The sequence below is a fragment of the Amphiura filiformis genome, unplaced genomic scaffold (assembly GCF_039555335.1).
Source record: "Amphiura filiformis unplaced genomic scaffold, Afil_fr2py scaffold_28, whole genome shotgun sequence".
Classification (NCBI taxonomy): domain Eukaryota; kingdom Metazoa; phylum Echinodermata; class Ophiuroidea; order Amphilepidida; family Amphiuridae; genus Amphiura; species Amphiura filiformis.
The window spans coordinates 1,037,184-1,064,591 of NW_027305492.1; the positions used below are offsets into that span (position 1 = coordinate 1,037,184).

Here is a 27,408-nt window from a genome sequence, read left to right on the forward strand (position 1 = left end):
TATTTTATGGGACTGGTTGTTGGAGGAGGAGAAAGACGACAACCGATATTTTGTTTCCGAGTATGCGAGGAAGCTTAACCCCCTGGACACTATTGGTCATCTAACAGCTTTTCTGATTGGTTGATAACTTGAAATACTCAATTCAATTGCCAGTTATGACTAGGGTTTAAACTATTTATGGTCAAACTTGCATTTGCATATGATCTTATTAATCTTTTGATTGTTTCAAAATTGGACACAAGATTCATTTTGGCCAATCGGCAGGTAGTTCTCATGGGGTTTAAGCACACCTGACAGCTCACTTTAACATTTTAAGTACTGTAAAATGGGGTGACTTTGGACACTGGGGTGACTTTGGACACACATGGGAAAAAATATTATTTCATGTAGGCTGTTTTACCTTTTAATATTTATAAGAATATTTTTGTATGTTCTTATGTGGTAATGTATGGACATTACAAATGACTAAAGTTTTCCAGTATAATGTGTTATCTTATTATGTTTTTCAGAACTTTTTAGCGGGGTCCATAAAGTACAGGATTTTTGTGGTGGTCAAACTTTCAGTACTCCACTGGAACATAAGAGTGGAAACTCAAGCCTGTTGGTTGGATAGTAAACACAGATGAATCAAGAACCTACCTGGATAGTCATGATATCTAGCCACTCTTAAGAATTTAAAAGCAGGCTGTGTCCAATGTCACCCCAGGGTTTGGCTTCCTTTCCGGGGTGACTTTGGACATAACAAATGAATACAAAAAAATTTGACACTTTGTTAAAAATTAAGGCTGGCATTTTCGGTCGGGTAAACGGGTACCCGCCTGAGATTACATTACCTGGGTAGGAAATACCTCCCGGTACTCGAAATTCAAAAAAAAAAACAAAAACAAAATTTTTTTTTTTTTTTTTTTTTTTTTTATTTTTTTTTTTTTTTTTTCGGTTTTGTAAAAGAAAAAAAACATTTTCATAAAAAAAATCAAAAAAAAAAAAAAAAAAAAAAAGTTTCAAGATATTTTGTTATTTTTAATATGAAAATTGATAATTTGTATTCATGTCATAGTCTATTAATGATATAAAATGCATTCAAATTCAATACATTTTGCAATCATTAATAGACCATGACATGAATACAAATTATCAATTTTCATATAAAAATAACAAAATATCTTGAAATTATTTTTTTTTTTTTTTTTTTTTTAGGTCAACCATGAATGATCCTGGCATTTAGGTCTAGGTCCAGAGACACTACAAAACCGAAAAATAAAATCTTAAAAAAAAAAAAAATTTTTTTTTTTTTTTTTTTTTGTATTTCAGTACCCGGTTACCCGCCCGAAAATTGCGGCGGGTACCTGCACAAAATTACCCGAAAATGCCAGGCCTATTAAAAATACACCACAGTGACCATGCCCTACCACAACAGTGTCCTCTGTGCTCCTACCCACCTCACAACTACTTCCACCCGCTCCATTGCTCTACTCTTCAGGTCGGGGTGACTTTGGACATGCACTTGATTACATGGTGTCTAAAGTCACCCCAAACCCAGGGGTGACTTTGGACAAACTTTGCCCCCAAAAAATTATCGTAAAATAAAATAAACTCGAGTTGACCTTATGGGCATGAACTGTCCTCTATTGGTACTTGCCAAACCCAACATGAAACTCAGAATTCTACTGATCATTATAAAGATATTTACGACAATACATCAAAATTGTCCAAAGCCACCCCATGTTACGGTAGTGCAATGTATTGCACACAGGCTGCACGGCTAATATTTTCAAAAACTAAAGCCTGCCAAACTCTAGTCTTAAGGGCTGGGGTATGAACGTTTGGACAGTATTTATTTTGGGACATTCGAGCACATCAGACATATCGATTGCATTCTGAATACGAAGAATGTCATTCTGATATCAAATAATTTTGATTTTTTGAAATTGCAATTTAATACACATTTTATGGCAAATCATTAAAATTGATATTTTTGATATTTAACAGTACTTGAAGTAAACTTTATAAATCTGATGATTTATACTTAAAGTGTATGTAGGTGGATGAAAAGCCCGACGATCAATTGAAAATTTTGACCTTTCAGATTGAAGATATGGATTTTTTTCCCAAAACACTAAAAAAAAATTAGGTCTTTTTGGAAAAAAAATCCATATCTTCAATATGAAAGTTCAAAATTTTCAATTGACCGTCGGCTTTTCCGCTACATACACTTTAAGAATATATCATTAGATTTATATAATTTAATTCGAGGACTGTTATATATCAAAAATTTGAAAAATATCAAATTTTTATAATTAGTCATAAAATTTGTATTATATCGTGATTTTCAAAAATGAAAATTATTTGATATCAGAAAGACATGCTTCAGATTCAGAATGCAATTCGATAGGTCTGAGGTGCTCTCATGTCCCACAAAAATACTGTCGAAACGCAATAAACGCCATTTTAGATCCCTTAACCCTAACTCTATTTCCAATGTAAAATACCCTAAACTTAAAAACTTTTTTGACTAATGACCCTTCGGACAAATGCGTTGTAAACCATAACTAACACTTTTCGGACTAATGACCCTTCGGACAAATAGGTCGTTTCGAAATTATCAAATGATATAGCAGAAATTGTATACCACTTATCTCTTACCACAATGTTTTTTTTTGTTTTGTTTTTTATTTTAGCTCGGAAATGGCAACAGTTGCAGTCCAAACGATATGCGGAGAAGCGCAAGTTTGGCTTTGTGGAGGCGCAGAAGGAGGACATGCCACCGGAGCATGTGCGCAAGATCATACGCGACCATGGTGACATGACCAACAGAAAGTTCAGACATGACAAAAGAGTGTATTTGGGGTAAGTGGTGGATTGGGTTCATTTTGAAAATCAATGATGCTGTCAAACACAATCAGGGCATTAGCCAGGATTTTGAAAGTAGGGCTAATTTGTGTTGTATTATATCTCCTTTCTCTAAGTCAACATAATTTTGATGTGAAGTATCATTTAACACAATATTTGAAGATATTTTTTTCATAATTTGGATTGTACATATTTTCATTTCTTGTATACCACAGAGCTCTCAAATACATGCCACATGCAGTCCTCAAACTGGTTGAAAATATGCCCATGCCGTGGGAACAGATTCGTGACGCCAACGCCCTCTACCATATTACCGAGCTATTTCATTTGTCAACGGTGGCCAGGGTTATTGAACCTGTATATATTGATGAGTGGGGGTAAGTAACATAAGTTCCATTTTGATGGATTTTTAAAAATAATATAAGTAAAGTAATGTACCGTATTTGTTCCATTAAGAGTCCAAGGCGCTTAACAAAGTCATTTTGGATGGGTGCTTATTTGTTGTTTAAGCCGACAAAAGTTAAAAAAAGGCACAAAATATGCATCCATCATCATCAGTGTGTCATATGTTTCAGACCATGATTCAGATTGACATGGGCAGTTGATAAACTACATGTATAGGCAAAATAACTAATTCTCGATCATGAGAGGATGTACCTTCTGCATCAGCGTACTTTTCATAGAGTAACACAGTTGTGCGAACTAATGACATAACCTTGACCTTGCCTAGCAAAGACAGTGTGATTGGTCAATTCTCAAAAGCTGTGTTTGCGCCGTAATCGCCGGCCGGTGTTTGCGTAGTACGCTCGACGCAAATACATGTGCGTACCCAAGTTGGCTTTCATGATCGAGAATTAGATATTTTGCTTATAATGTCACAGTTTGCATGTTGTAACTTAAGTCAACATTTGCTGTTTTTGTCCCCCTCTGCGTACCGTCTAGTCTGTATTTTACTTGTTTCCCCACGTCAAGTTTGTGTACCTTGCTCTTTTTCTTTACATAATGTGGTTATATTGTGATGTTAATTTTACAGTGTATCTCGTCATAATTAGATGACAATTATATGAAAAATCACAAAGTAGCCTTTCTATGTGACAGTATGTGAAGCGGACGATGATTTGATGTCTTTTTTTTTCAACACAGATCAATGTGGATAATGATGCGACGTGAAAAGCGTGACAGGAGACATTTCAAGCGCATGAGATTCCCACCGTTTGATGATGAAGAGCCACCGCTGGACTACGCAGACAACATCCTGGATGTGGAGCCTCTTGAACCGATCCAGATGGAGCTGGACCCTGAGGAAGATGGACCTGTACATCAGTGGTTCTATGATCATAAACCACTCATGGATGGCAAGTAAGTGACCTTTGAACCTTAGTTAAATTATTATAACTCGGTTTATGAAGCTACACTCAGAGGGAGGCAGTCCAGTACATCAGTGGTTCTACGATCATAAACCACTCATGGATGGCAAGTAAGTACAGCAATTATCAGCCTCTAAGAGCTATTGTGATTGGTTACAATGATGGCTGTACCATATATTGAGCCAATCAGATATGCAGTAAGATTAGTCTGTAGGGCTGAAAGTGATTAAGCTTAAAAGTTGCTAAGACATATCTAAAAACTAATTTGATTGGTTACTCAAATGATTATATCATGTAATTAACCAATCAGTAATTCTGTAAGAAATGTCCTTCTTGTTCTCCCTTTATAGGTGTGTGAATGGAACCAGCTACAAGTCCTGGCGTCTGACCCTACCGATGATGTCCAATTTGTACCGGCTGGCCAACCAGCTTTTGACCGACCTGGTGGACGAAAACTACTTCTATCTCTTTGATCTGAAGTCATTCTTCACCTCCAAGGCACTCAACATGGCCATACCTGGAGGACCCAAGTTTGAGCCTCTTGTACGAGATGCAGGATTACAGTAAGTGTAGATAATTACACACAAGCGCTCAGCAATTTTCACGATTTAAAAAAATAGCGGGCACTACAGCCTATATCATTCCATAAACCAGTTATTAACAATTTTTGCAGCTTTAAGAGTGCATACCCTAGACATTCCACAATTGGCCTTCGCAACCAGGATCAGCTCCCCGGGTTACAACAAGACAATTAGCAGTATAAGCTCCTTGTCCAGGGGAAATTCAAGCTAACTCAATTTTCCACGAGAGCGTACTAAACCATCACCAGGGTTCAAATCCGCAACCTCCCCCACCATTTTTTGCTCATTACCCCAGCAACCTCCCACACCATAGTCGAATGTCTTAATATCGATTGAGCTAACTTTTGACTTCTGATTTGCTTTTGTTCCTTTCAGGGATGAAGATTGGAATGAATTCAATGATGTGAACAAGATCATTATCAGACAACAGATCCGTACTGAGTACAGAATAGCATTCCCTTATCTCTACAACAATCTCCCCAAATTTGTGGAACTCATCTGGTAAGTTGTCATATACAATAAACATATAAACACATCACAAGAAATAAGTCCTCTCAAAATTTCATCAAACTAAACTAACTTAAAAATAGTTGTGACTGTTTACTAAGTGTTCTGTGAAAATGAAAGATGTCTATGACTTTATGACTGAATGAGCCCAAATGGAAGACAAAAACGCCCCTTTTCAAAAGTCACAAACTTAAAATAGTTATATGACTGTTTACTAAGTGTTCTGTGAAAATGAAAGATGTCTATGACTTTATGACTGAATGAGCCCAAATGGAAGACAAAACGCCCTTTTCAAAAGTCACAAACTTAAAATAGTTATATGACTGTTTACTAAGTGTTCTGTGAAAATGAAAGATGTCTATGACTTTATGACTGAATGAGTCCAAATGGAAGACAAAAACTCCCCTTTTCAAAAGTCACAAAGTAAGCCTGTGCTTGTTAAATCAAGGTATTGGGACAAGGAATGGGACTGGCCACCTTACAACTCAATGTGCTCAGTTTTGAGCCAAGAAGGGGATTTACATGACTGAATGACCACGAATTGATTACACATTAGTAAACGCTAGAATGAAATAGATATTTTTGTTAATTTTGCCTCGTTTGAAAAGGGGACACATCTGACTATGTGAAATTCAAAATTACAATACCAGATGCCTATTGCTTCCACCCCAGAGGTACATTGCTGTCCAGCTACTTTGTGGCTACCCCAGTGCAGTACCAATGCAGTACCAGTCTGAATACAGTATGTTTGATTCCGATGTGTGTACTCGACTCTAGAGAACCGACACAAGTACCAATAAAGTAGCTGCACAGCAGTGTACCTCTGGGGTGGCAGCAATATTAACCTGGTAGTGTACATGTAGTATTTGTGAAGACAAAAATTGAATATTAATTTTAACAGAAGCTTAAATGATTGCATTACATAATTATACACCATGTTTTGCCTACAGGTATCATACTCCCAGTGTTGTGTTCATCAAAACAGAGGACCCTGATCTGCCAGCTTTCTACTTTGATCCTCTTGTCAATCCTATATCACACAGACATGGAGTCAAGGTGAGTTTCTCTATTTGATTCAACAAGATTAGACCCAAAGAGTCCGGACCCCATGCATAATGCTATTCGGTTGGTCGGCATGATATCACTTGTGATAGATGGCTTCTTCCCATTGGTTGTTTTTGCCAGGATTTGGCTGTACCATCTTGCACCCTCTAACACAAAGGGGCTGCTTACTGTAGCACTCAATGAGGGAAATCACAACATGTCATAAAATAAATACATAAGTCCGTAATCTCCCACACAGGTAGTGTATATTTCAAATGGAGTCACATATTCAGGCAACCCCATTGAAATTGGATTTTAGCTGCAATAGCCCAATATTGTACCTCCATCATCTGTTGGCAAATCACCAAGATTGAACGATAATGCCATGGAACCTCTTTTAATTCTTTGAGTATATACCATGATGTCTTTCCAGCATCCAGAACCACTGCCAGACGACAGCGAAGAGTTTGAGCTTCCAGAGTACATAGCACCGTTCCTGCAAGACAGACCACTCTACACAGACCACACAGCCAGTGGGATAGCATTGCTGTGGGCACCAAGGCCATTCCATCTGAGGTCGGGGAGACATAGAAGAGCTATGGATGTACCTCTTGTGAAGAGTTGGTGAGTTATGGTACTAGGAATTACTTAATACACAAGCACAGGTAACACAGCTAATGGGATTGCATTGCTGTGAGCACTGAGATCATTTGACCTAAGATCAGGGATGCATAATAGAGCTATTGATTTGATGTACCTCTGGTTGAGAGTTGGTGAGTTATGATACCTGTTTATTACACAAACATGGGTGACACAGCTAGTGGGATAGCATTGCTGTGGGCACCAATGCCATTCCATCTGGTCAGGGTGACATAGACAAGCTATGGATGTACCGCTTGTTACAAGTTATGATACTAGGAGCTAATTTATCACACAAGCACAGGTCAACCAGTAGAGGCCAGAGTCTTGTAGCAGAAGCTTATCAAGCAGAAGCTTATCAAGTTATATTTGTACTTAATGCACTCAAACACAGGCCGCCAAAGTCACAGGGTTTTTCTAATTATTTTATGATATTCCAGATACAGAGAACACTGTCCCAGTGGTCAACCAGTGAAGGTCAGAGTGTCATATCAGAAACTACTTAAGTTGTATGTACTCAATGCACTCAAACACAGACCACCAAAGTCACAGGGCTTTTCTTATTATTTTATGATATTCCAGGTACAGAGAACACTGTCCCAGTGGTCAACCAGTGAAGGTCAGAGTGTCATATCAGAAACTACTAAAGTTGTATGTACTCAATGCACTCAAACACAGACCACCAAAGTCACAGAAGAAGAGGTAGGTATAGGAGATAAAACTTGATTTATTTGCAGTATTCGAAGATGTATCAAGGGTCCTCGGTCCAAAAGTCTATGAAAATCACTGCAGTCTCGCCAATCCGCTACACTGTAGGTCCATGAAATTTATCACTAATTTCATCAAGACGGATTCAATGTTGACTTCAGCATCAGTCCGTGGCATTAATTAGGGGTTCATTCATAGGATTGAGGGCATGATAGCTGTTTATGCCCGAGGCGAAAGCCGAGGGCATAAACAGCGATCATGCCCGAAATCCTATGAATGAACCCCGTTCATACATACCCAACATTCTTAGCAAGGCAATACAGATGAAAATAATAAGGGTTTACAAGTTTAAATAACGTTTCCATACCGCTTTCCTTCATAAATTGGAAGAAAATGAGTAGGCCTACTTGCAGGAAGCAGCTCGGCTCATGAGGTCAATGGCGGGAGTCAACGCGTGATACGCGTCATCTTTTTGCGCCCGCGTGAGATGGGCGCGGTGACATGCGCGCGTACGCAACACTAGCAAATCGTGGATCGTGTTAATTGGGTTCCAACGCTGCGAGACGCAGATTGTTGATGTTCTTGCGTACTGGTCATAAACGGTATTTATGACCAGCAAAAGAGAGCGAAAATCCAATCAGAAACGTTGTTATATCGTGAGTATGTATGAACTGATGTTGATTTGCGAGTCTGACATCTTACAAAGTGTCATAAAATATGGACCAGTGAAACATTAAAAAAACTTGTACTTCGATTGTTAGGATATAATAGGCTTGTATGTGCTGGAGCATTTCCAAATTGTTTCTTTGTTTGTTTGTTTTTTGTGTTTATTTAATTTGTCAAAATGTTTCAATGTATGGAAACACAGACTACCATTAGAACTATGACCCTCAAGCTTGGGGAAGTGTGGTTTGCAACTCAACAAGCAAGATGCTCAACTTCTTGATTGATTGAAATTAATTCAATCACTTTTCGCTCTCCAGATTCTTGTTCCGGTCGCTCAAGTCGACCAAATTCTTTCAGTCGACGACACTCGACTGGGTTGAAGTGGGTTTGCAGGTGTGCAGGCAAGGATACAACATGCTCAACTTGTTGATCCATCGTAAGAATCTCAACTACCTGCATCTGGACTACAACTTCAACTTGAAGCCAGTCAAGACACTCACAACCAAGGTGAGTGTAGTTGACCTTTGACCCTGTATAGCTGAAGGCATATTGGTGAAGTGGTAGGCTAGAAGCTCTGGGGTGTGTTATGCTAAACTTTTAAGTAACTCAGGTCATTGTTCGTAAGTTACGAATACCCTTTTACTAGACGTAACTTTATGAAGAGTTCTAGTAGTCAAACCCTATTACTTACTAAGGGTACCGATCGCAAGTCATTTTAGTGAAATGGATTTTATGATGCATAGAAAGTTACGATTGATTTTGAATCAAGTAATCGTTTGTAAGTTACGAATACCCTTTTACTATTTTACTATTACTGATAAAGAGTACCGATCGTAAGTCGTTTTAGTGAAATGTATTTACTGGAAAGTTATGATTGATTTTGAGATTATGAAGCTTCGTAAGTTAAGTGAAATTGAAAAAAAAGTTTAAGTGAATTGGACCCCTGAACTGTGGTCTGTGTAATAGAGAGATGCTAGTGTATAATCATCAACTTGTGTGCAGTATTTTACAGGGTAGTTGTTGTCAACCCTTCTCCATTAGACTGCAGTCTCAATCTTTGCAACATTTTGTCAAATCTTCAGCATAGCCATAAAATCTCACACTTGTAACCAAAATCTACAGGATTTTCCTGACTTGTCACAATATAGCATGTTTTAAATATGTAAGAAAATGAACACAAAATCTCTTCTTGGGTTTCTATCAGCTCGAGTCTAAATACTAAATTCATGTTAATCTTTTTTCTACTTATTCCAATTACAGGAGCGTAAGAAATCACGTTTCGGTAACGCCTTTCACTTGTGTCGTGAGATCCTGCGTCTGACAAAGCTAGTCATTGACAGTCATGTACAATACAGATTAGGCAACGTGGATGCCTTCCAGGTAAGTGAGAATAGGCTGGTAGCTTGTTATCTCAGGAGCGTAAAAACTCTAGTTTCAGCAGTGCTTTTTAATTGTGTCGTGAGATTCTGCATCTGACCAAGCTACATATATTCGTATAATCAAGGGCACCTACAGGGTTAAACAAAACAGTCCATATTTTAAACATATAGTTTTGAACCTAGTTTGAATCCCCTCTCGCCCCCATTGAGTTTTTTTGGTATACAATATTGATTAAGGGGAGGGAGGGTCATTGAACTGTGAAAGTGTCTCAGCAATTATGCATTTGTTTGTAGTTGTAGACATATCACATACTCTGCATCCTTAACTTGCATCATCCATGATCATCAAAATCAACTTATGTATATGGGCTATTGTATTTTATTAATGTGACCATAATCTTCCACACAGGGAGTGTGAATTTTGAATGGAGCCACCCACTCAGGTAACCGTATTTGAAATTCACACTTCATCTGTGTGGAATATTAAGGTCATGTCTTCTATAGGGTGAATGAATTCCGAATGGAATCGCCCATATGTTCTGTCCTCAAAACTGTTATAGTTCGAAAAAAAGTAAGCTCCTCAGCTCCTGAAGTAAGGTGGATTTTTAAGGACATATGCCTGTGAAAATCACTGGGGGTCCTTTTTAGCCCCAATTACCTGTTTACAAGAGTTCAAGTCTCTTTGAATAATTTGTTTGGCTTCATGAGTGTTAATAAGTAGGGTTGAGATAGAATGGCTAAAACTGCCATAATGTCGTCACAACATACAGATGAGCAAAAATCAATGGCCGATTGGACTATCGACCACTTGATAGTGGCAGTATGCGCATGAATTATGTCAATTTCCATTGTTCTTTGCCCTGCAGTGTGCGTATGCATCATAGTTTACTCAGGGCACATGCATTTTAAATCTCCCACCACATTTCATATAGTACAAGAAAGTCATTGAACAGTATAGCGGTTCGTTCAAGCATATCGATAGACTAGTCCCCCGCCTTTGTTGATAAACAATGATGTCCAGTGGCCTATACAGGTACATTGGCCTTCACACAAACTCAACATTTAAGCTTTTTGCATTGTTTTATTTCCCACAGCTTGCGGATGGCTTGCAATACATCTACGCCCATGTGGGTCAGCTGACTGGTATGTACCGTTACAAATACAAATTGATGAGACAGATCCGTATGTGTAAAGATCTCAAGCATCTCATCTACTACAGATTCAACACAGTAAGTGCCAGTATTGTGACGTTTTGTCAGTTTTTTGTACTAGTTATTTGAATAAGAGTTGGATAGCTCTAACTCCGCCATTTGTTGCTTTTCAAGAGGAAAATAAGATCGACTCATTGATTCACCACTGGCCTGGAATATGTTAAATTTTGAGTGTGTGCTTGTGTCTGATTACTATATGATATGAGTGTAATGCATTGTAGTGATAAAAATACATGGAATAATGGATGTCAGATTGTCTTGAGCCAGCCAGGAATCCCACAGACTTTTGGAAAGTCATGGGAAATTTTGAAAATGGCAAAAGTCATGGAAATTTGATATTAATTTAGTCATAGAAATAGCAGAGAAAGGTCATAGTCATGGAATTCTTTTTGAAAGAGAAGGTAGGAATGCAAAATTTTAAAATAGAAGAAATGGGGAAAAAAACATTTTTCACAAAATTGGGAGGCAAGGTCTGCATGATTAGGGGTGGTCAAAAGCTGATTACTAGTTTATGTTGTTGTATCTGTCCGTTTGGTAATTTTGTGATTCTGTCATTCTAAAAAGACATTGAATTTAAATCTGAAATCCGTGGGAATCATTCAAGTCTTATGAGATTGCTGTATTATGTTGCACTTACAGAAAATATTAAATCCAGCACTTCACGCTTTCTGAAGAAGTATTTTATTTCTATATCCGAGAAAGAGCTCTCAAATGTTTAGTTGGCAATTTTTATTCTAAACGTGCTCAGTATTGATTCCAAAATTGACACTAGAAAAATCTGTGAAGGAATTTCACAGACAGTCAGGCGTTACCCTGATCGGAACTGACTTTGGGATCTTTGTCATACACTGCATCTGCCCCTTGTCATTCACTTGCGATTTCTTTGTTTTTCAGGGTCCAGTTGGCAAAGGTCCTGGCTGCGGCATCTGGGCCCCAGGCTGGCGTGTCTGGGTATTCTTCATGCGTGGCATCACACCGTTGCTGGAGCGTTGGCTTGGGAACCTGCTGTCACGTCAGTTTGAAGGACGACATTCTAAAGGCGTGACAAAGACTGTCACCAAGCAGAGGGTGGAGAGTCATTATGACTTGGAGTTGCGTGCATCGGTAAGTATTGTACATATACTTCTTGCAATATAGCCTGTATAGGATGATCAGCTTGTAATAGACGAGACTCATAATACCATGGATTGATATAGAATGGCTCTAAGGAGAGTTGCAAACAAACTTGATGTGAGAGCCAGAGCAACCGTTTACAAGGCTCACGCTTGCAGTGTGATGGAATACGCCTCGCTGTCTTGAATAAGTGCCAGTGCCACCACTGAAGGATTATTAGACTCTATCCAGAGGAAGGCCTTTCGAATCATAGGTGTGAGTGAAGAAGCGATTACAGAGCTGAACATCTCATCTCTCAATCAAAGACGTCCAAGTTGCTGCAGTAACAGTCACCAACAAAATGCACACCAGCTTGTGCCCACCAGATCTGAAGGCACTGCTACCAAAGCCATTTGTTGTCAGAAGAGCTACCCGCACCAGCTTGTCCATGCCTTGCCATGCTCTCACAGTACCAGCTTCTAGAACCATGTCTACTGACAAGACCTTCATCCACACTGCAGTTCACGTTTGGAATAGCCTACCAGATGGAGTACGTAACTGACAACGGCGCACCATCCTTCAAGAACAAAGTGCATAAGCATCTATTTATGTGTACGATGCTTAAGTTACTGTACCCCTTCACTCTTGTTGTTCCTAAGCAGCTGTGAACCACTGATTGGCCCATGTAGTTGTGTTTTATACCTTTGTGCCTATATAAGTTCTTGACTTGTGTCACTCCTCATGGCTGTGCACAGCACCAACACACGCATTGTGTGACTGACGTGTGATGGGGTGTATTTACATGTGTGTAAGTTGGACTTTCTTGACATGTGCAGTAACAAAATACAAATAATTCTTGCCTATTACGAGCTGATCAGAGCATAGATCATTGTGACCATGGCTAACCCGGCTTCATACTGCATAAAATTTGATAATGAGAATAGGCACATGAATAGGGATACAGGGTGTATCAAAATGATTGGTACCCATCAATGTTGATGTTTATTGAAAAGTCTGCCTCTTCCAAATACAACAGTGGATAGTCTTGAAATGTCCAGTATGTATAGTTTATGACTTGTTTTACAATTAATTTAAACAAATACTTGGATCCTATGTTGAATTTTGATGTGTCAGGCTCATCCAGTATCAATGAAATCTGATGGGTACCAATCATTTTGATACAGCTTGTAACAAGCCATGATGGTGAACCATGGTTGGCCAGGTTTTTTGTGTGTCTATATGTGTGTTAGGAAGATTACGCAGTCGGATCATGTGGGGTGCTTGTAGTAGTTTTTAGCCTTTTGTAGCCCTGGTAGCGTTAGGGTTACAATACTTATTATCATCAGTCATGTTAAATGCCTAAAAATGGTAAATCAAAGCACATGTTGAATTGGTCAGAAAGGTATGCATACTAGTGTAAGCTCAGCTGAAAAGATTTTAAAGTAAAAATATTTCTGACTTTAATTTTTCCCCACAGGTGATGCACGATATCTTGGACATGATGCCAGAGGGTATCAAGCAGAACAAAGCTAGGACCATCCTGCAACATCTTAGTGAAGCCTGGAGATGCTGGAAGGCCAATATACCATGGAAGGTAAGTGATTGGGTGTAAGGTCAACACAATATCTTAGGCATGATGCCAGGAGGTATCACACAGCCTGGAGATGCTGGAAGGCCAATATACCATGGAAGGTAAGTGATTGGGTGTAAGGTCAACACAATATCTTAGGCATGATGCCAGGAGGTATCACACAGCCTGGAGATGCTGGAAGGCCAATATACCATGGAAGGTAAGTGATTGGGTGTAAGGTCAACACAATATCTTAGGCATGATGCCAGGAGGTATCACACAGCCTGGAGATGCTGGAAGGCCAATATACCATGGAAGGTAAGTGATTGGGTGTAAGGTCAACACAATATCTTAGGCATGATGCCAGGAGGTATCACACAGCCTGGAGATGCTGTAAAGCCAACAAAACTGTTGCAAAATATAACTTTTTGTGATTTTCCACATGATGCCAGAAAGCATTAAACAGAATAAAACAGTAGTACAATCTTGCAACATCTAAGTGATATTTGAATTTATCAAGAAAAGTAATAATGAACGAGGAGGTGGCCTATATGCTTCACCCTAGCAGGGTGTAAAACAATGCGAAACACAAATTAATATATGCGAGGATCGGAAATAAGCGATGCAAGCCTGAGAACTTATGATTTAAATGACTTTGGGGCTCAAGCAAACTGACATGAAAATTTGAGAGAGAAAAAATCAGGACTCGGCAGATATTCAAGCTCCGCAGAGTCTTGATTTTTTACTCTCTCAAAATTTTCATATGTCAGTTTGCTCGAGCCCAAACATGTCAAAAAAGTAATAGTTACTCTGATTGTTGATTGATGTTCTTACAGATTACACAGTAATGTTTTACTTTTCATTTGCAAAGGAGTTTGACCCATTTGGGAGATAAAATGGCCAATTGTTGTACTTTTGAGCTTAAATGGCAATCATAATTATCGCAAATATCCATTTAGTGATTGCATTGGTAGGTATCTACAGCCTGTAGCCCATCTAATGGCGTTGGCTGTTCGTAATACAATGCTAGATCAAACCCAGTTATATGCATAGTTGGGTGGTATGGCTTATCAATAGTCTACCATCCTGGATAAAATACTGGGACAGAATTGATTGATGGAAACATTTGTCAAGTATGCGAAATTTTGGGGGTGACTATTAATTAAATGTACATTAATTAAATGTACATCTCTTTACTCTTAGGTGCCAGGATTACCTACCCCAATTGAGAACATGATCCTCAGATACGTCAAGTCAAAAGCCGACTGGTGGACAAATACGGCTCACTACAATCGTGAGCGTATCCGACGTGGCGCCACCGTGGACAAGACAGTGTGCAAGAAGAATCTGGGCCGACTGACAAGGTTGTACCTGAAAGCTGAACAGGAGAGACAGCATAACTACCTGAAGGTTGGTTTTAGTTTCCTCCTCCACATCCTTTTCTTGTTCCTTCTCCTCTTCCTCCTCTTCCGCCTCTTCAACATAATGTTTCTTATCTTCCCTTGTGCTCCCATCTCATTTTCATTTGCAAAGGAGTTTGACCCATTTTGGAGATACCAAAATGGCCAATTGCTGTACTTTTGAGCTTTAGTGGCAATCATAAGAACCACAGACATCCATTTGGTGATTGCATTGCTAGGTATCTGCAGCCTGTAGCCCATCTAATGGCGTTGGCTGTTCGTAATACAATGCTAGATCAAACCCAGTTATATGCATAGTTGGGTGGTATGGCTTATCAATAGTCTACCATCCTGGATAAAATACTGGAACAGAATTGAATGATTCATCAATTCATTAAGTGATCGCAATTAAGCCAATTTATATACCTCTTTGGATCATTTCTGAAGAAAAACTATCTGAAGGTAGGTTTTAGTTTCCTCCTCCTCATCCTTTTCTTTTTCCTTCTCCCCTTCCTCCTCTTCTTCCTCTTCAACATAATGTTTCTCCCCTTCTGCTCCATTCCTTCTCCTATTCCTTCCACCTGTTTTCACTCATCTCATTTTCTTCATTCTTTTACATCTCCAGACAGGAGTCCTTCTCCTGCTTGTCCTTTGCTTCCTCCTCTCTCTCCTCTTCATCATAATCTTCCTCCCCTTCTTTTCCCATTGTTTCTCCTTTTCCTTCCGTCTTCTCTCACTCCTTTCATTTTCTTCACCAATTTACATCTCCAAATCAAGAGTCCACCTTGTCCTTGTCCTGTATGTCCTCCACTTCCTCCCCTTTAGTATAATCTTCCTCCCTTCTTTTCCCATTCTTTCTTCTGTTCCCTCCCGTATTCGTTCTCTCACTATTCTTGTTTTCTTTCTCCCTCACTAACTCCATTCAGGACCCTACTGCCATGCTTACACACTCAAATAACACATTGTTGAATTCACAAAAACAAATTTTAGTGGGGTATGTTTTTAATTGACTTCATGTTGTTTGTTGTTGTTACTCATCACAGGATGGTCCATACATCACTGCTGAAGAAGCCGTAGCCATCTATACCACCACCGTGCATTGGTTGGAGAGTAGGCGTTTCTCACCCATTCCATTCCCTCCTCTGTCATACAAACACGACACCAAGCTGCTCATTCTAGCCTTGGAAAGACTCAAGGAAGCATACAGGTATGGTCTAATTATGAAAGCAATTTTATCCATTTAGTTTTATTGCATCAAACTTCTAACTGTTTAAGATTTTGTAAAAGTAAGCTTGTCCTTGGAAAAAACAAACACCTACAGACTTTCAATCCCTTTGATACTCACAAGTTTAGCCATATCTTGTGTAAAATCAGGACCATTTTGTGTTTAGTTTGGCTTGTGTCTCAATCTTAGCATTAACAACAGCAGAGGCAAACTATCAATGTAACAAAATGTAAAAACCTGCTGTCCGAAATACTTCAAAATTTACTATATTAGAAAATTGGTGTCATTCAACTATAATCAAATTAGGCAATTCTTGGCCAAACTGGAACATGCGTGTTGCGTCCATGTAGTTTACTAAGCGTGTACGCAGTGTAAGGCACATGCATACTTTCTTCTGTACCGCGCTATATTTGTGTGTGTTTATCGCGGAACCACTAGCGTTCACAGTGTTCCAGTTTGGCCAAGAATTACTTAATTTGATTATAGTGTAATATTCCCGTTACAGAAGTGAAGAAATGAAAACATTTCAAGTGTGGATTCAAAAGAAAGTGAACAGTTTGTAGCGAGCAAAAAAGAGGAAAAATTTTCAGTGTACTATGCCATAGCCCGGGTTAGATTTAGTCGGTCCAGGTCCAGGGGCCACGATTTAGGGGGGGGGCCAAATTTTTAGAGGAGAAAATATAATATTAAACAGAATTGGAAAAAAGAAGTAGAACTTCCAATATCATAACACACAGACAACCCTCAGAATTTTAGCATTGAAATAGCATATTTTTGTGCACGATTTTCTAGGTAAAATGGTGATGAGGACATGTCAACGGGATTGCTTGGAAAAAACTTGGGTAACAGTGGTGAGGGTGGAGATGTGACAGTTCAATTCAAGGAGCCGAGGAGGGGGGGGGCAGCCATGAATCCGACCCTGGCCATACCCATAAGGTGCTCTGCACACTTCATATCTAGTGGGTCATGCACATCCATTTAGAACAAAGATTCAATGACCATTGTGTCAAGGAGTTTTCTCAAAGTTGTAAACATTTTCTGACAATTTTTGACACAATATAATAATAACATATATATTTACTGATTTGTTTTTCAGTGTCAAGTCCCGTTTGAACCAATCACAGAGGGAGGAATTAGGTCTGATAGAACAGGCTTATGATAACCCTCACGAAGCCCTCAGCAGAATCAAGCGTCACTTGCTAACACAGAGAGCCTTCAAAGAGGTAAGCTTTGACCTTTGACCTACCACTAACTAGTGTGGTTGCCTGTTTCTTCAAATCCTGACCACAGACACCAGTGATTGGACATGGTTTCTATTGTTTGGAACAATGGTGTTCACTGATAATCTGCTGGATCTACTAGGATGCCAGTGTATGGGTTTGGTTTTGAAGCTGTCCCTAATATGTGCCCATCCACCACAAACCACTGAGTTTGTTAATCGTTGCTAATCTGATACTCTTAAGTAAGTCATCAGTATTGTTAAAACTGGTTAAATAGTTTTTAGTTTTTCAACCCTTGTAAACCTGTTTACCCATCTCATTAACCCTGTTTAGGTTGGTATAGAGTTCATGGATCTCTACAGCCATCTGATCCCTGTCTACGATGTGGAACCTTTAGAGAAGATCACAGATGCATACCTGGATCAGTACCTATGGTATGAAGCAGACAAGAGGAGATTATTTCCACCGTGGATCAAACCAGCCGACACAGAACCCCCACCACTGTTGGTATACAAGTGGTGTCAAGGTAAGACTTGAAATTTTGTGGATTGCAGAACCATAAATTGGGCTGTTCCAGTTGAAATCCATACACCCCCTATGGAAGACATGACCTTAATCTCCCACTCAGGGAGTGATTATTTCAAATGGGGTTACCTAAATGGGCGACTCCATTTGAACTCTACACACGCTGTGTGGGAGATTAAGGTTATGTTTTCTATACGGATTTCAACTAATAGCCCATTGTATGCTCTAAACATCTGTTATTTAGGTGAATTAGAACTAATGTATAGCTATGGGTCCGACCTATTCCGTGATACCATTGCATAGCAGAGTATTTTAGCATTTCTATTTTTTGTGTGCAAATTTTGCAGTTATGAGCAGTTTTGTCAGGATCTCTCAGTTTCAAAGATAAACAAAAACCCAGCGTGCGAAAAAGATTTTTTCATGCTTTCCACAAAAAAATTTAAAACCTGCAAAAAAGCATGGAAAATTAAAACTTCAAGAAAATGTCTTTCTATTTAGTCATTTAATTTAAAGTATGAATGTGATGGGGTTGCAACAACTCCCACCTGGTTAGATTACAGTTTAAACTTGAAAAAAAACCTAAGGACATGTCATGAAAAAAGAGAATTCTGTTGCCACATATATACTAATGACAAATCTTCAGGAATGATGCACTTCAGTGTCAAATGTTAAAATTGCATTGGTAGGTATCTACAGCTTGTAGCCCATCTATGGCGTTGGCTGTTCGTAATACAATGCTAGATCAAACCCAGTTATATGCATAGTTGGGTGGTATGGCTTATCAATAGTCTACCATCCTGGATAAAATACTGGAACATAATTTATTGACATGATTGATTGATTGATTGATCGATCAATTATAAGCAGTTCATAGATATGTGACTTGTAGTACCAGATATGAGTTTTTATTTCGAAAGACAAAGAGATTTACCTTCTTAAATCAAAATTGATTTAAAAACGATAAAACAAATAATTTATCACACATGTGATTCGTTCAATCACAACCCACAAACGATGGATAGTTCCCAATAAGTAATTAGATTTAACACCATGGACACAACTTACAACATCACCCCTGATTGGTTAACTACATGATATTATCATCTGAGGAACCAATCAAAATACAGTTTAAATCCATGGTCAGTCACTACTTCCAACAGTGCCCCTGATTGGTTAATTAAATGATATAATCATCTGAGTAACCAATCAAAATATAGCTTTTAGATCTCTTGCAATTTTAAGCTCAATCCCCTTCAGCCCTACTCGCCATTCTTACTATATCTCTGATTGGCCCAATCAGTAATGTAGCCCTCTTTGTAACCAATCAAAATAGAACTTACAGTTTGATAGTGCTCATACGGTTAATGATAACTTAATTCTCCCGATACAGGCATCAATAATCTCCAAGATGTGTGGGACACGACAGAGGGTGAGTGCAATGTGATGATGGAGTCACGATTCGAGAAGCTTTACGAGAAGATAGATTTGACGCTACTCAACAGACTGCTGCGTCTCATCGTAGATCACAACATCGCCGATTACATGACGGCCAAAAACAATGTGGTCATCAACTACAAGGTACTTGTTCAAGCAGTGTATTAAGGCCTATTCAGAGAAGATATCTTACCCTTCCCAGAATCCTTTGCAACATGATACATCACCTCATTTCATCAAATGACACTGCTGTTATTTTGCATAGGTTCCATTTGTTTTTATAAGTTAAACATGAGTTGACGTCATGAAATAAACATAATTTGCAAGATCTGGATGTGCTCTATTCATTGAGGTACCTTTGGTCAGTATCAACCCATGTTGGACTGGATTGTAAATCAGCACAGAACATTGAAATGGAAGCAATGCATTGTGGATTTGTGGGAAGTGTAAGATATATTCTCTGGGTCCCATTGCAAATCTAAAAAAATATGTTACAGATTTTACATTTTTCAGCATTTGGCACTCTGAGAACAACTTGCATGCAAGTGAACATGTTGCACATTAGCGCAAAGTGCACATTAGCGCAAAGTGAACATTGGCTCAAAACTTTTGTTTTCAAATATTGTTGGCCTTAACTCAAGAACCACAGGCTTCCATGTTCATTTCCTACAAGATCAGTGTTTGAATATTAAAAAGTACACTGCAGTTTATTCATAACCTGCGATAACGTGCGATCCAATCATATTTTATTTTTTGTAAAAACGCGAACGCAAATCAAGGTCATTAATATCTCACAATTGACCGCAAAATGTGTAATTGTTCCAATGTCGCACACAATTGACCTCCGTGTGCGCCGTATTGTGCGTCCAACAAACTGCGCGCGCTGGCTGCCGTAATTGTATTGTGCGCTACCATATTTGCACAGATTCGGATTGTTATTGGTCGTCTTGTTTTAGCCTGATCGATTTTGGGAAAGGGAAGGTGTAAAAAAATTTTACAAACTTTTGAGGAAAATGTTGTGTTATTTTGTAAAGTTAAAAGATCAAAGTGACGGTTATGATTGAGGTTAATAACTTTGCATCGGTAATATGTCGGTTACCTCGGAATATCCCTACGCCCCTCGGGATATTACTCGGTTCCAAAGGCAAAATGTTTAGATTTTTCACAATGCCCTTCAGGTTCCAAAGGCAAAATGTTTAGATTTTTCACAATGCCCTTCAGGTTCCAAAGGCAAAATTTTTAGATTTTTCACAATGCCCTTCAAATAACCGATGCGCAGTTATTAACCTCTAATTAGTTCAATGACTAAAACTAGACAAATATGGCTCCTGCTTCAGAATATGGGCTGTTCCAGTTGAAATCCATGCACCCTCTATGGAACACATGACCTTAATCTCCTACACAGGGGGTGTAGATTTCAAATGGAGTCACCAATTCAGATAATCCCATTTGTAAGGTCATGTCTTTCATAGGGAGTGTATGGATTTCAACTGGAATAGCCCAATTAGAGATAGTATGGAATAAAAGAGTGATGTAACGCAAGTAACCAAATACATTGGAATGACCCATATAGGGTAGAGATTGCATTGGTAGGTATCTACAGCCCGTAGCCCATCTTATGGCGTTGGCTGTTCGTAATACAATGCTAGATCAAACCCAGTTATATGCATAGTTGGGTGGTATGGCTTATCAATAGTCTACCATCCTGGAAAAATACTGGGACAGAATTGATTGACTCTATTTCTGTACCTCCAGTCAGTGGCACCAGCTTTGCACTTCAGGATTAGCTTAGCATTATTTCTTGTGTGTACATTTGCGCCACTTCGTTCACACGTATAAAAGTATGTACATGCACCAAGTAACACAGAACACGCTGAACTTCAAAGCTGGTGCTGCTGACTGGAGGTAGGGAAATAGAGCATACATATTGCTCTATTGGGCTATTCCAGTTGAAATCCATACACTTGTAATGGAAGACATGACCTTTGACTCCATTCAGGGAGTGTGAATTTCAAATGGGATTACCTGAATGAGTGACTCTATTTGAAATTTACACCCCCTGTATGTGAGATTAAGGTCATGAATTCCATAGGGTGCAATGTGCATGTGTTTCAACAGAAATAGCCCATTGGAAATTGAAATGATTGCTAAAAAATAAGCTTTTTCAGTACCAAGTTCGTGAATTTGTGTCAGATCAGTTAAAAAATCTTCACATTAAATTACGACACTCTGTTTTTGTTTTCCTACAGGACATGAACCACACCAATTCTTACGGTATTATCAGAGGTCTCCAGTTCGCCTCCTTCATTGTACAGTACTATGGCTTAGTGTTGGATCTTCTTGTGTTAGGTCTACATAGGGCTAGTGAGATGGCTGGTCCGCCACAGATGCCAAATGACTTCTTGCAATTCCAGGTCGGTATTTGTTCTTGTCCATTCTTATATCATTTGTATAAGCAAGTATACCTCTTGTACTTTATGGTTCAGGTTGACCTTGTATTTTGTCTTTCTACTGGTGTTAGGTGGCACACACTTGAGGTTTGAAGCTACAGTTCACGGTATCTCGATCGCGTGTATTTCTGAGAATAAAGTATTATTGTTTATCGGTTGGTAATTCTTTCCTCCAGTGCGGGATTCCCCCTTGTCGTGACGTCACAGAGACTGACATGTAAACACTGCACTCGCACATAGACGATTGTAAAAAATGGAGATAGAAAACTCAATAAAACTCAATTGAAAAACACAGTGAAAGTATTCTTCGTCTCTTATTAGTTGTAAAATTGTTTATTTTACTAGTAAATACCAATGACACTTGAAAAATACCGAAAATATAAGCGGTAATTGAGTCATACTGTCCAGTCCGATAATTATTTTTCACCGGTTATCGCGCCATTATCGCGATAAAATTTCAAATCCAAAATCACCAAAAAATGACCCCATGTTGCACGAAAAGGTTAGGGCAAAAGTAAAATCGGGTTAACGTAATAAAAGATAATATATTTCCCAAATAAAAATTATAATATAATAAACTTGCCTTCAGTATTTTTCTTATTTTCAGTGATTATATTCGCACTGTTTTTGGCGGTGTTTACCGTGTAATGCATAGTAACTTCGGTGCTACGGCGCAATGCATGCGGGAGCCAGTCTGGCGCTCACTGTGCACTCGGTTGCGCTGAGGCACCGGGCGCGTGCTGGGACAATGGCGTCTTTAGAGAGGGTGATATATTCGTGTTTCACGCATTATTTTTGACATTTTTATTTATAATTACAACGTTTTAGATGTTATTATGATAAATGGAAACTCACACAAAGGCACTGGATCATCTGTGCAGAGTTTGTAGGGCATATATTTCTACAAAGAAAGCTAAATTATTATCGAATGATACTACAAGCTAAAAGCTACGGCACATTGAAATCAAGGATTTTGTCGCGATTTTAGACCTTATAAACCCTTCGAGGCCTAAAATCTTGATAAAATTCTCTATTTCAATGTTCCGTAAAAGCTACTGCACATTGAAATCAGGGATTTTATCGAGATTTTAGGCCTCGTAAACTTTTTTGCGTAAAAGCTACGGAACATTGAAATCAATTAAAATTCTCAATATGTCAATTTTATCGAGATTTTAGGTCTCAGTAAAAGCGTTACGAGGCCCAAAATCTTGATAAAATTCTTTATTTCAATGTTCCGTAAAAGCTACGGCACATTGAAATCAGGGATTTTATCGAGATTTTAGGCCTCGTAAACTTTTTAAGTAAAAGCTACGGAACATTGAAATCAATTAAAATTCTCAATATGTAATTTTATCGAGATTTTAGGTCTCGTAGAAGCGTTACGAGGCCCAAAATCTTGATAAATTCTCTATTTCAATGTTCCAGTAAAAGCTACAGCACATTGAAATCAGGGATTTTATCGAGATTTTAGGCCTCGTAAACTTTTTATGCGTAAAAGCTACGGAACATTGAAATCAATTAAAATTCTCAATATGTCAATTTTATCGAGATTTTAGGTCTCGTAGAACGTTACGAGGCCCAAAATCTTGATAAAATTCTTGAATTCAATGTTCCGTAAAGGCTACGGCACATTGAAATCAGGGATTTTATCGAGATTTTAGGCCTCGTAAAACGTTACGAGGCCCAAAATCTTGATAAAATTCTTTATTTCAATGTTCCGTAAAAGCTACGGCACATTGAAATCAGGGATTTTATCAAATTTTAGGCCTCGTAAACTTTTAAGCGTAAAAGCTACGGAACATTGAAATCAATTAAAATTCTCAATATGTCAATTTTATCGAGATTTTAGGTCTCAAATAAAACGTTACGAGGCCCAAAATCTTGATAAAATTCTCTATTTCAATGTTCCAGTAAAAGCTACGGCACATTGAAATCAGGGATTTTATCGAGATTTTAGGCCTCGTAAACTTTTGCGTAAAAGCTACGGAACATTGAAATCAATTAAAATTCTCAATATGTCAATTTTATCGAGATTTTAGGTCTCAGTAAAATATTACGAGGCCAAAATCTTGATAAAATTCTTTATTTCAATGTTCCGTAAAAGCTACGGCACATTGAAATCAGGGATTTTATCGAGATTTTAGGCCTCGTAAACTTTTGCGTAAAAGCTACGAAACATTGAAATCAATTAAAATTCTCAATATGTCAATTTTATCGAGATTTTAGGTCTCAGTAAAAAGCGTTATTTAGGCCCAAAATCTTGATAAATTCTATATTTCAATGTTCCGTAATAGCTACGGCACATTGAAATCAGGGATTTTATCGAGATTTTAGGCCTCGTCAAGCTTTGCGTAAAAGCTGCGTAAAAGCTAAATAACATTGAAATCAATTAAAATTCTCAATATGTCAATTTTATCGAGATTTTAGGTCTCGTAAAACTTTACGAGGCCCAAGATCTTGATAAAATTCTTTATTTCAATGTTCCGTAAAAGCTACGGCACATTGAAATCAGGGATTTTATCGAGATTTTAGGCCTCGTAAACTTTTTATGGAAAAAATAAAGAACATTGAAATCAATTAGAATTCTCAATGTCAATTTCATGGAGATTTTAGGCCTTGTAAAACTTTATGAGGCCCAAAACCTTGATAAAATTCTTTATTTCAATGTTCCGTAAAAGCTACGGCACATTGAAATCAGGGATTTTATCGAGATTTTAGGCCTCGTAAACTTTTTAGCGTAAAAGCTACGGAACATTGAAATCAATTAAAATTCTCAATATGTCAATTTTATCGAGATTTTAGGTCTCAGTAAAAAGCGTTACGAGGCACAAAATCTTGATAAAATTCTCTATTTCAATGTTCCATAAAAGCTACGGCACATTGAAATCAGGGATTTTATCGAGATTTTAGGCCTTGTAAACTTTTGCGTAAAAAATAAAGAACATTGAAATCAATTAGAATTCTCAATGTCAATTTCATGGAGATTTTAGGCCTTGTAAAACTTTATGAGGCCCAAAACCTTGATAAAAGTCTTTATTTCAATGTTCCGTAAAGCTACGGCACATTGAAATCAGGGATTTTATCGAGATTTTAGGCCCCGTAAACTTTTGCGTAAAAGCTACGGAACATCGAAATCAATTAAAATTCTCAATATGCCAATTTTATCGAGATTTTGGGTCTCGTAAAACGGTACGAGGCCCAAAATCTTGATAAAATTCTCTATTTCAATGTTCCGTAAAAGCTACGATCAGGGATTTTATCGAGATTTTAGGCCTCGTAAACTTTTGCGTAAAAGCTACAAAACATTGAAATCAGTTAAAATTCTCAATTTCAATTACCGGTATATCAAGATTTTAGTCCTTGTAAAGCTTTACGAGCCCTAAAATATTGATAAAATTCTCTATTTCAATGTTCTGTAAAGGTATGGCACATTGAAATCAAGGATTTTATCAAGATTTCAGGCCTCGTAAACAGCCTAAAATCTATGGACCATTAAAATCAATTAAAATTCTCAATTTCAATGTACCGTAAAAGCTACGGCACATTTAAATCAATGGTTTTATCAATATTTTTGGCCTCGTAAAGCTTTGCGTTAAAGCTGCGGAACATTGAAATCAATTTTCAATGATTGAAATTATTTTCGTAAATAATTATGGAACATTGAAATCATAGAATTGTATCGAGATTTTAGGTGTTGTTAAGCTTATGTAAAAGCTACGGAACATTGAAATTAAGAATTTTCTCACAATGTTATACCTTGTAAAGCTTAACGAAGTCTAAAGTCTCAAAAAGATTCTTAATTTCAATTTTATCAAGATTTTAGGCCTAGTAAAGATTTACGAGGCCTAAAATTATGATAAAAGTTTTGATTCCAATGCTCCCTACAAGCTACGGAACATTGACATCAAGAGTTTTATCAAGATTTTAGGCCTTGTAAAGCTTTGCATAAAAGCTACGGAACATTAAAACCAAGAATTTAATCAAGATTGTGGACCTCGTGAAGCTTTACGGGGCCTACAATCTCAATAAAATTCGATTTCAATGTTCCGTAAAAGCCAAGGCACATTGAAATTAAGGATTTTATCAAGATTTTTTGCCTTGTAAAGTTTTGTATAAAAACTATGGAACATTGAAATTGATCAAGGTCAAATTAATCAAGCTTTATAAGGCCTAAAATCGCAATAAAAGTCTCAATTTCCATTTTATCGAGATTTTAGGCCTAGTATATAGCAAAATTTTACGAAGCCTAAAATCTTGATAAAAAATCCATTTAATGATCCGCATAAAGCTACGGAACATTGACATCACGAGTTTTCTAAAGATTTTGGGCCTCGTAAAGCTTTCTGGGACATACATGTATATACTTTTTTTTCACCCTGATATGGCAGTGACGTCAATGTGTTAAAGCAGCTGTTTCGCTCACTAATATGCGGTATCTTTAAGTGCGTGCTTGTGTGCACCAGCCCTTTGAACAACCACTAGCGGTTTGAGGCTGCACACAAAGAAATGCGCACTGACGTCACTGCCACATCAGTGTGAAATTGGTATAGTGTTTATAAGTATTACAGCGTGTTATTTGTGTGGCTAATAATAATTGGTAAAATTATTTGTATTGAATAGCAAAAATGCTTTGCCAGACTGCGTACAGGTATGCATGCCTTGCTATATCAATCCGTACTGTTAATATCTCAAAATAAGTAAATACCAATAATTATAAGCCAAGCAGAGTAAACATGGGGCAGGCTTTTAGACTGTTCAATATATTTATTATTAAGATTGTATCCTTCATATTAATTATAATCACTACATAATTTAAAATACAAAAACACAATATGCTTGTCTTCCAATTTTATATAAAATGAGTTTTAAAAATGCATTGTACATTGCTTCACATTCATTTTTCAAGTATACCGGGTATATCGTATATTGCATTATCTCTCCTGAAATGTTCTCAAATAAAATTGGTTTGTTGTCTTCTCATCGATTCTTTCTTATGTTCCTGTAGCCGCTAAATGGATGGTTGTGGCATTTCGCAAAATAGTCCCCATAGCTGACGGTGTCAATACACACATGCATAGGGCAGTATACAATGTATACTTGGTCACAACTGGGTGAGCGACATAAACTTGAACTGAAGGAAGAATGTCTAACTTGTTACTGAATTTTAAAAGTTGATAATATTTTTCCTTTGAAAATAGGAATATTTGAAAATTTTCAACATAATCCACTGTGCACAATTTTCTCCTACCGTATTCATTCCATTAACCACACAGGGTACTTGACAAAGTCATTTTAAGCGGGCCCTTATTTTTTACATTGTTTACATAATTACCTGAATATGTAGAAAATAGCCCAGAATATGGACCTTGTGTGTAGAAAGCTCTGCATGTGTTGGATACACAAGTAGTTGCATGCATCATGCACATAATGATAAAGGATTATATACTTATATAGGGGCATGGGCTGTTAATGGAGCGAATATGGTACATGTATCTGTAGTTCATATTTGCAGCTATCGATGGTACATCCATGACTGTAAT

At 37.9% G+C, this 27,408-nt stretch overlaps 1 protein-coding gene across 1 annotated transcript in view; it reads left to right on the plus strand.

Moving 5' to 3' along the window:
- The window catches only part of LOC140143798 (pre-mRNA-processing-splicing factor 8-like), an 81,469-nt gene that overhangs the window by 5,722 nt on the left and 48,339 nt on the right, over positions 1–27,408 (plus strand). The window contains exons 3-21 of the mRNA XM_072165615.1: positions 2,679–2,847; positions 3,066–3,227; positions 3,994–4,209; positions 4,568–4,780; positions 5,174–5,299; positions 6,256–6,361; positions 6,783–6,973; positions 7,571–7,690; positions 8,680–8,869; positions 9,623–9,742; positions 10,836–10,970; positions 11,847–12,056; positions 13,522–13,638; positions 14,818–15,024; positions 16,058–16,221; positions 17,336–17,462; positions 17,793–17,985; positions 19,375–19,562; positions 21,668–21,832. Coding sequence (XP_072021716.1) covers positions 2,679–2,847; positions 3,066–3,227; positions 3,994–4,209; positions 4,568–4,780; positions 5,174–5,299; positions 6,256–6,361; positions 6,783–6,973; positions 7,571–7,690; positions 8,680–8,869; positions 9,623–9,742; positions 10,836–10,970; positions 11,847–12,056; positions 13,522–13,638; positions 14,818–15,024; positions 16,058–16,221; positions 17,336–17,462; positions 17,793–17,985; positions 19,375–19,562; positions 21,668–21,832 — 3,119 coding nt within the window. The remainder of the gene's footprint in view (positions 1–2,678; positions 2,848–3,065; positions 3,228–3,993; positions 4,210–4,567; positions 4,781–5,173; positions 5,300–6,255; positions 6,362–6,782; positions 6,974–7,570; positions 7,691–8,679; positions 8,870–9,622; positions 9,743–10,835; positions 10,971–11,846; positions 12,057–13,521; positions 13,639–14,817; positions 15,025–16,057; positions 16,222–17,335; positions 17,463–17,792; positions 17,986–19,374; positions 19,563–21,667; positions 21,833–27,408) is intronic.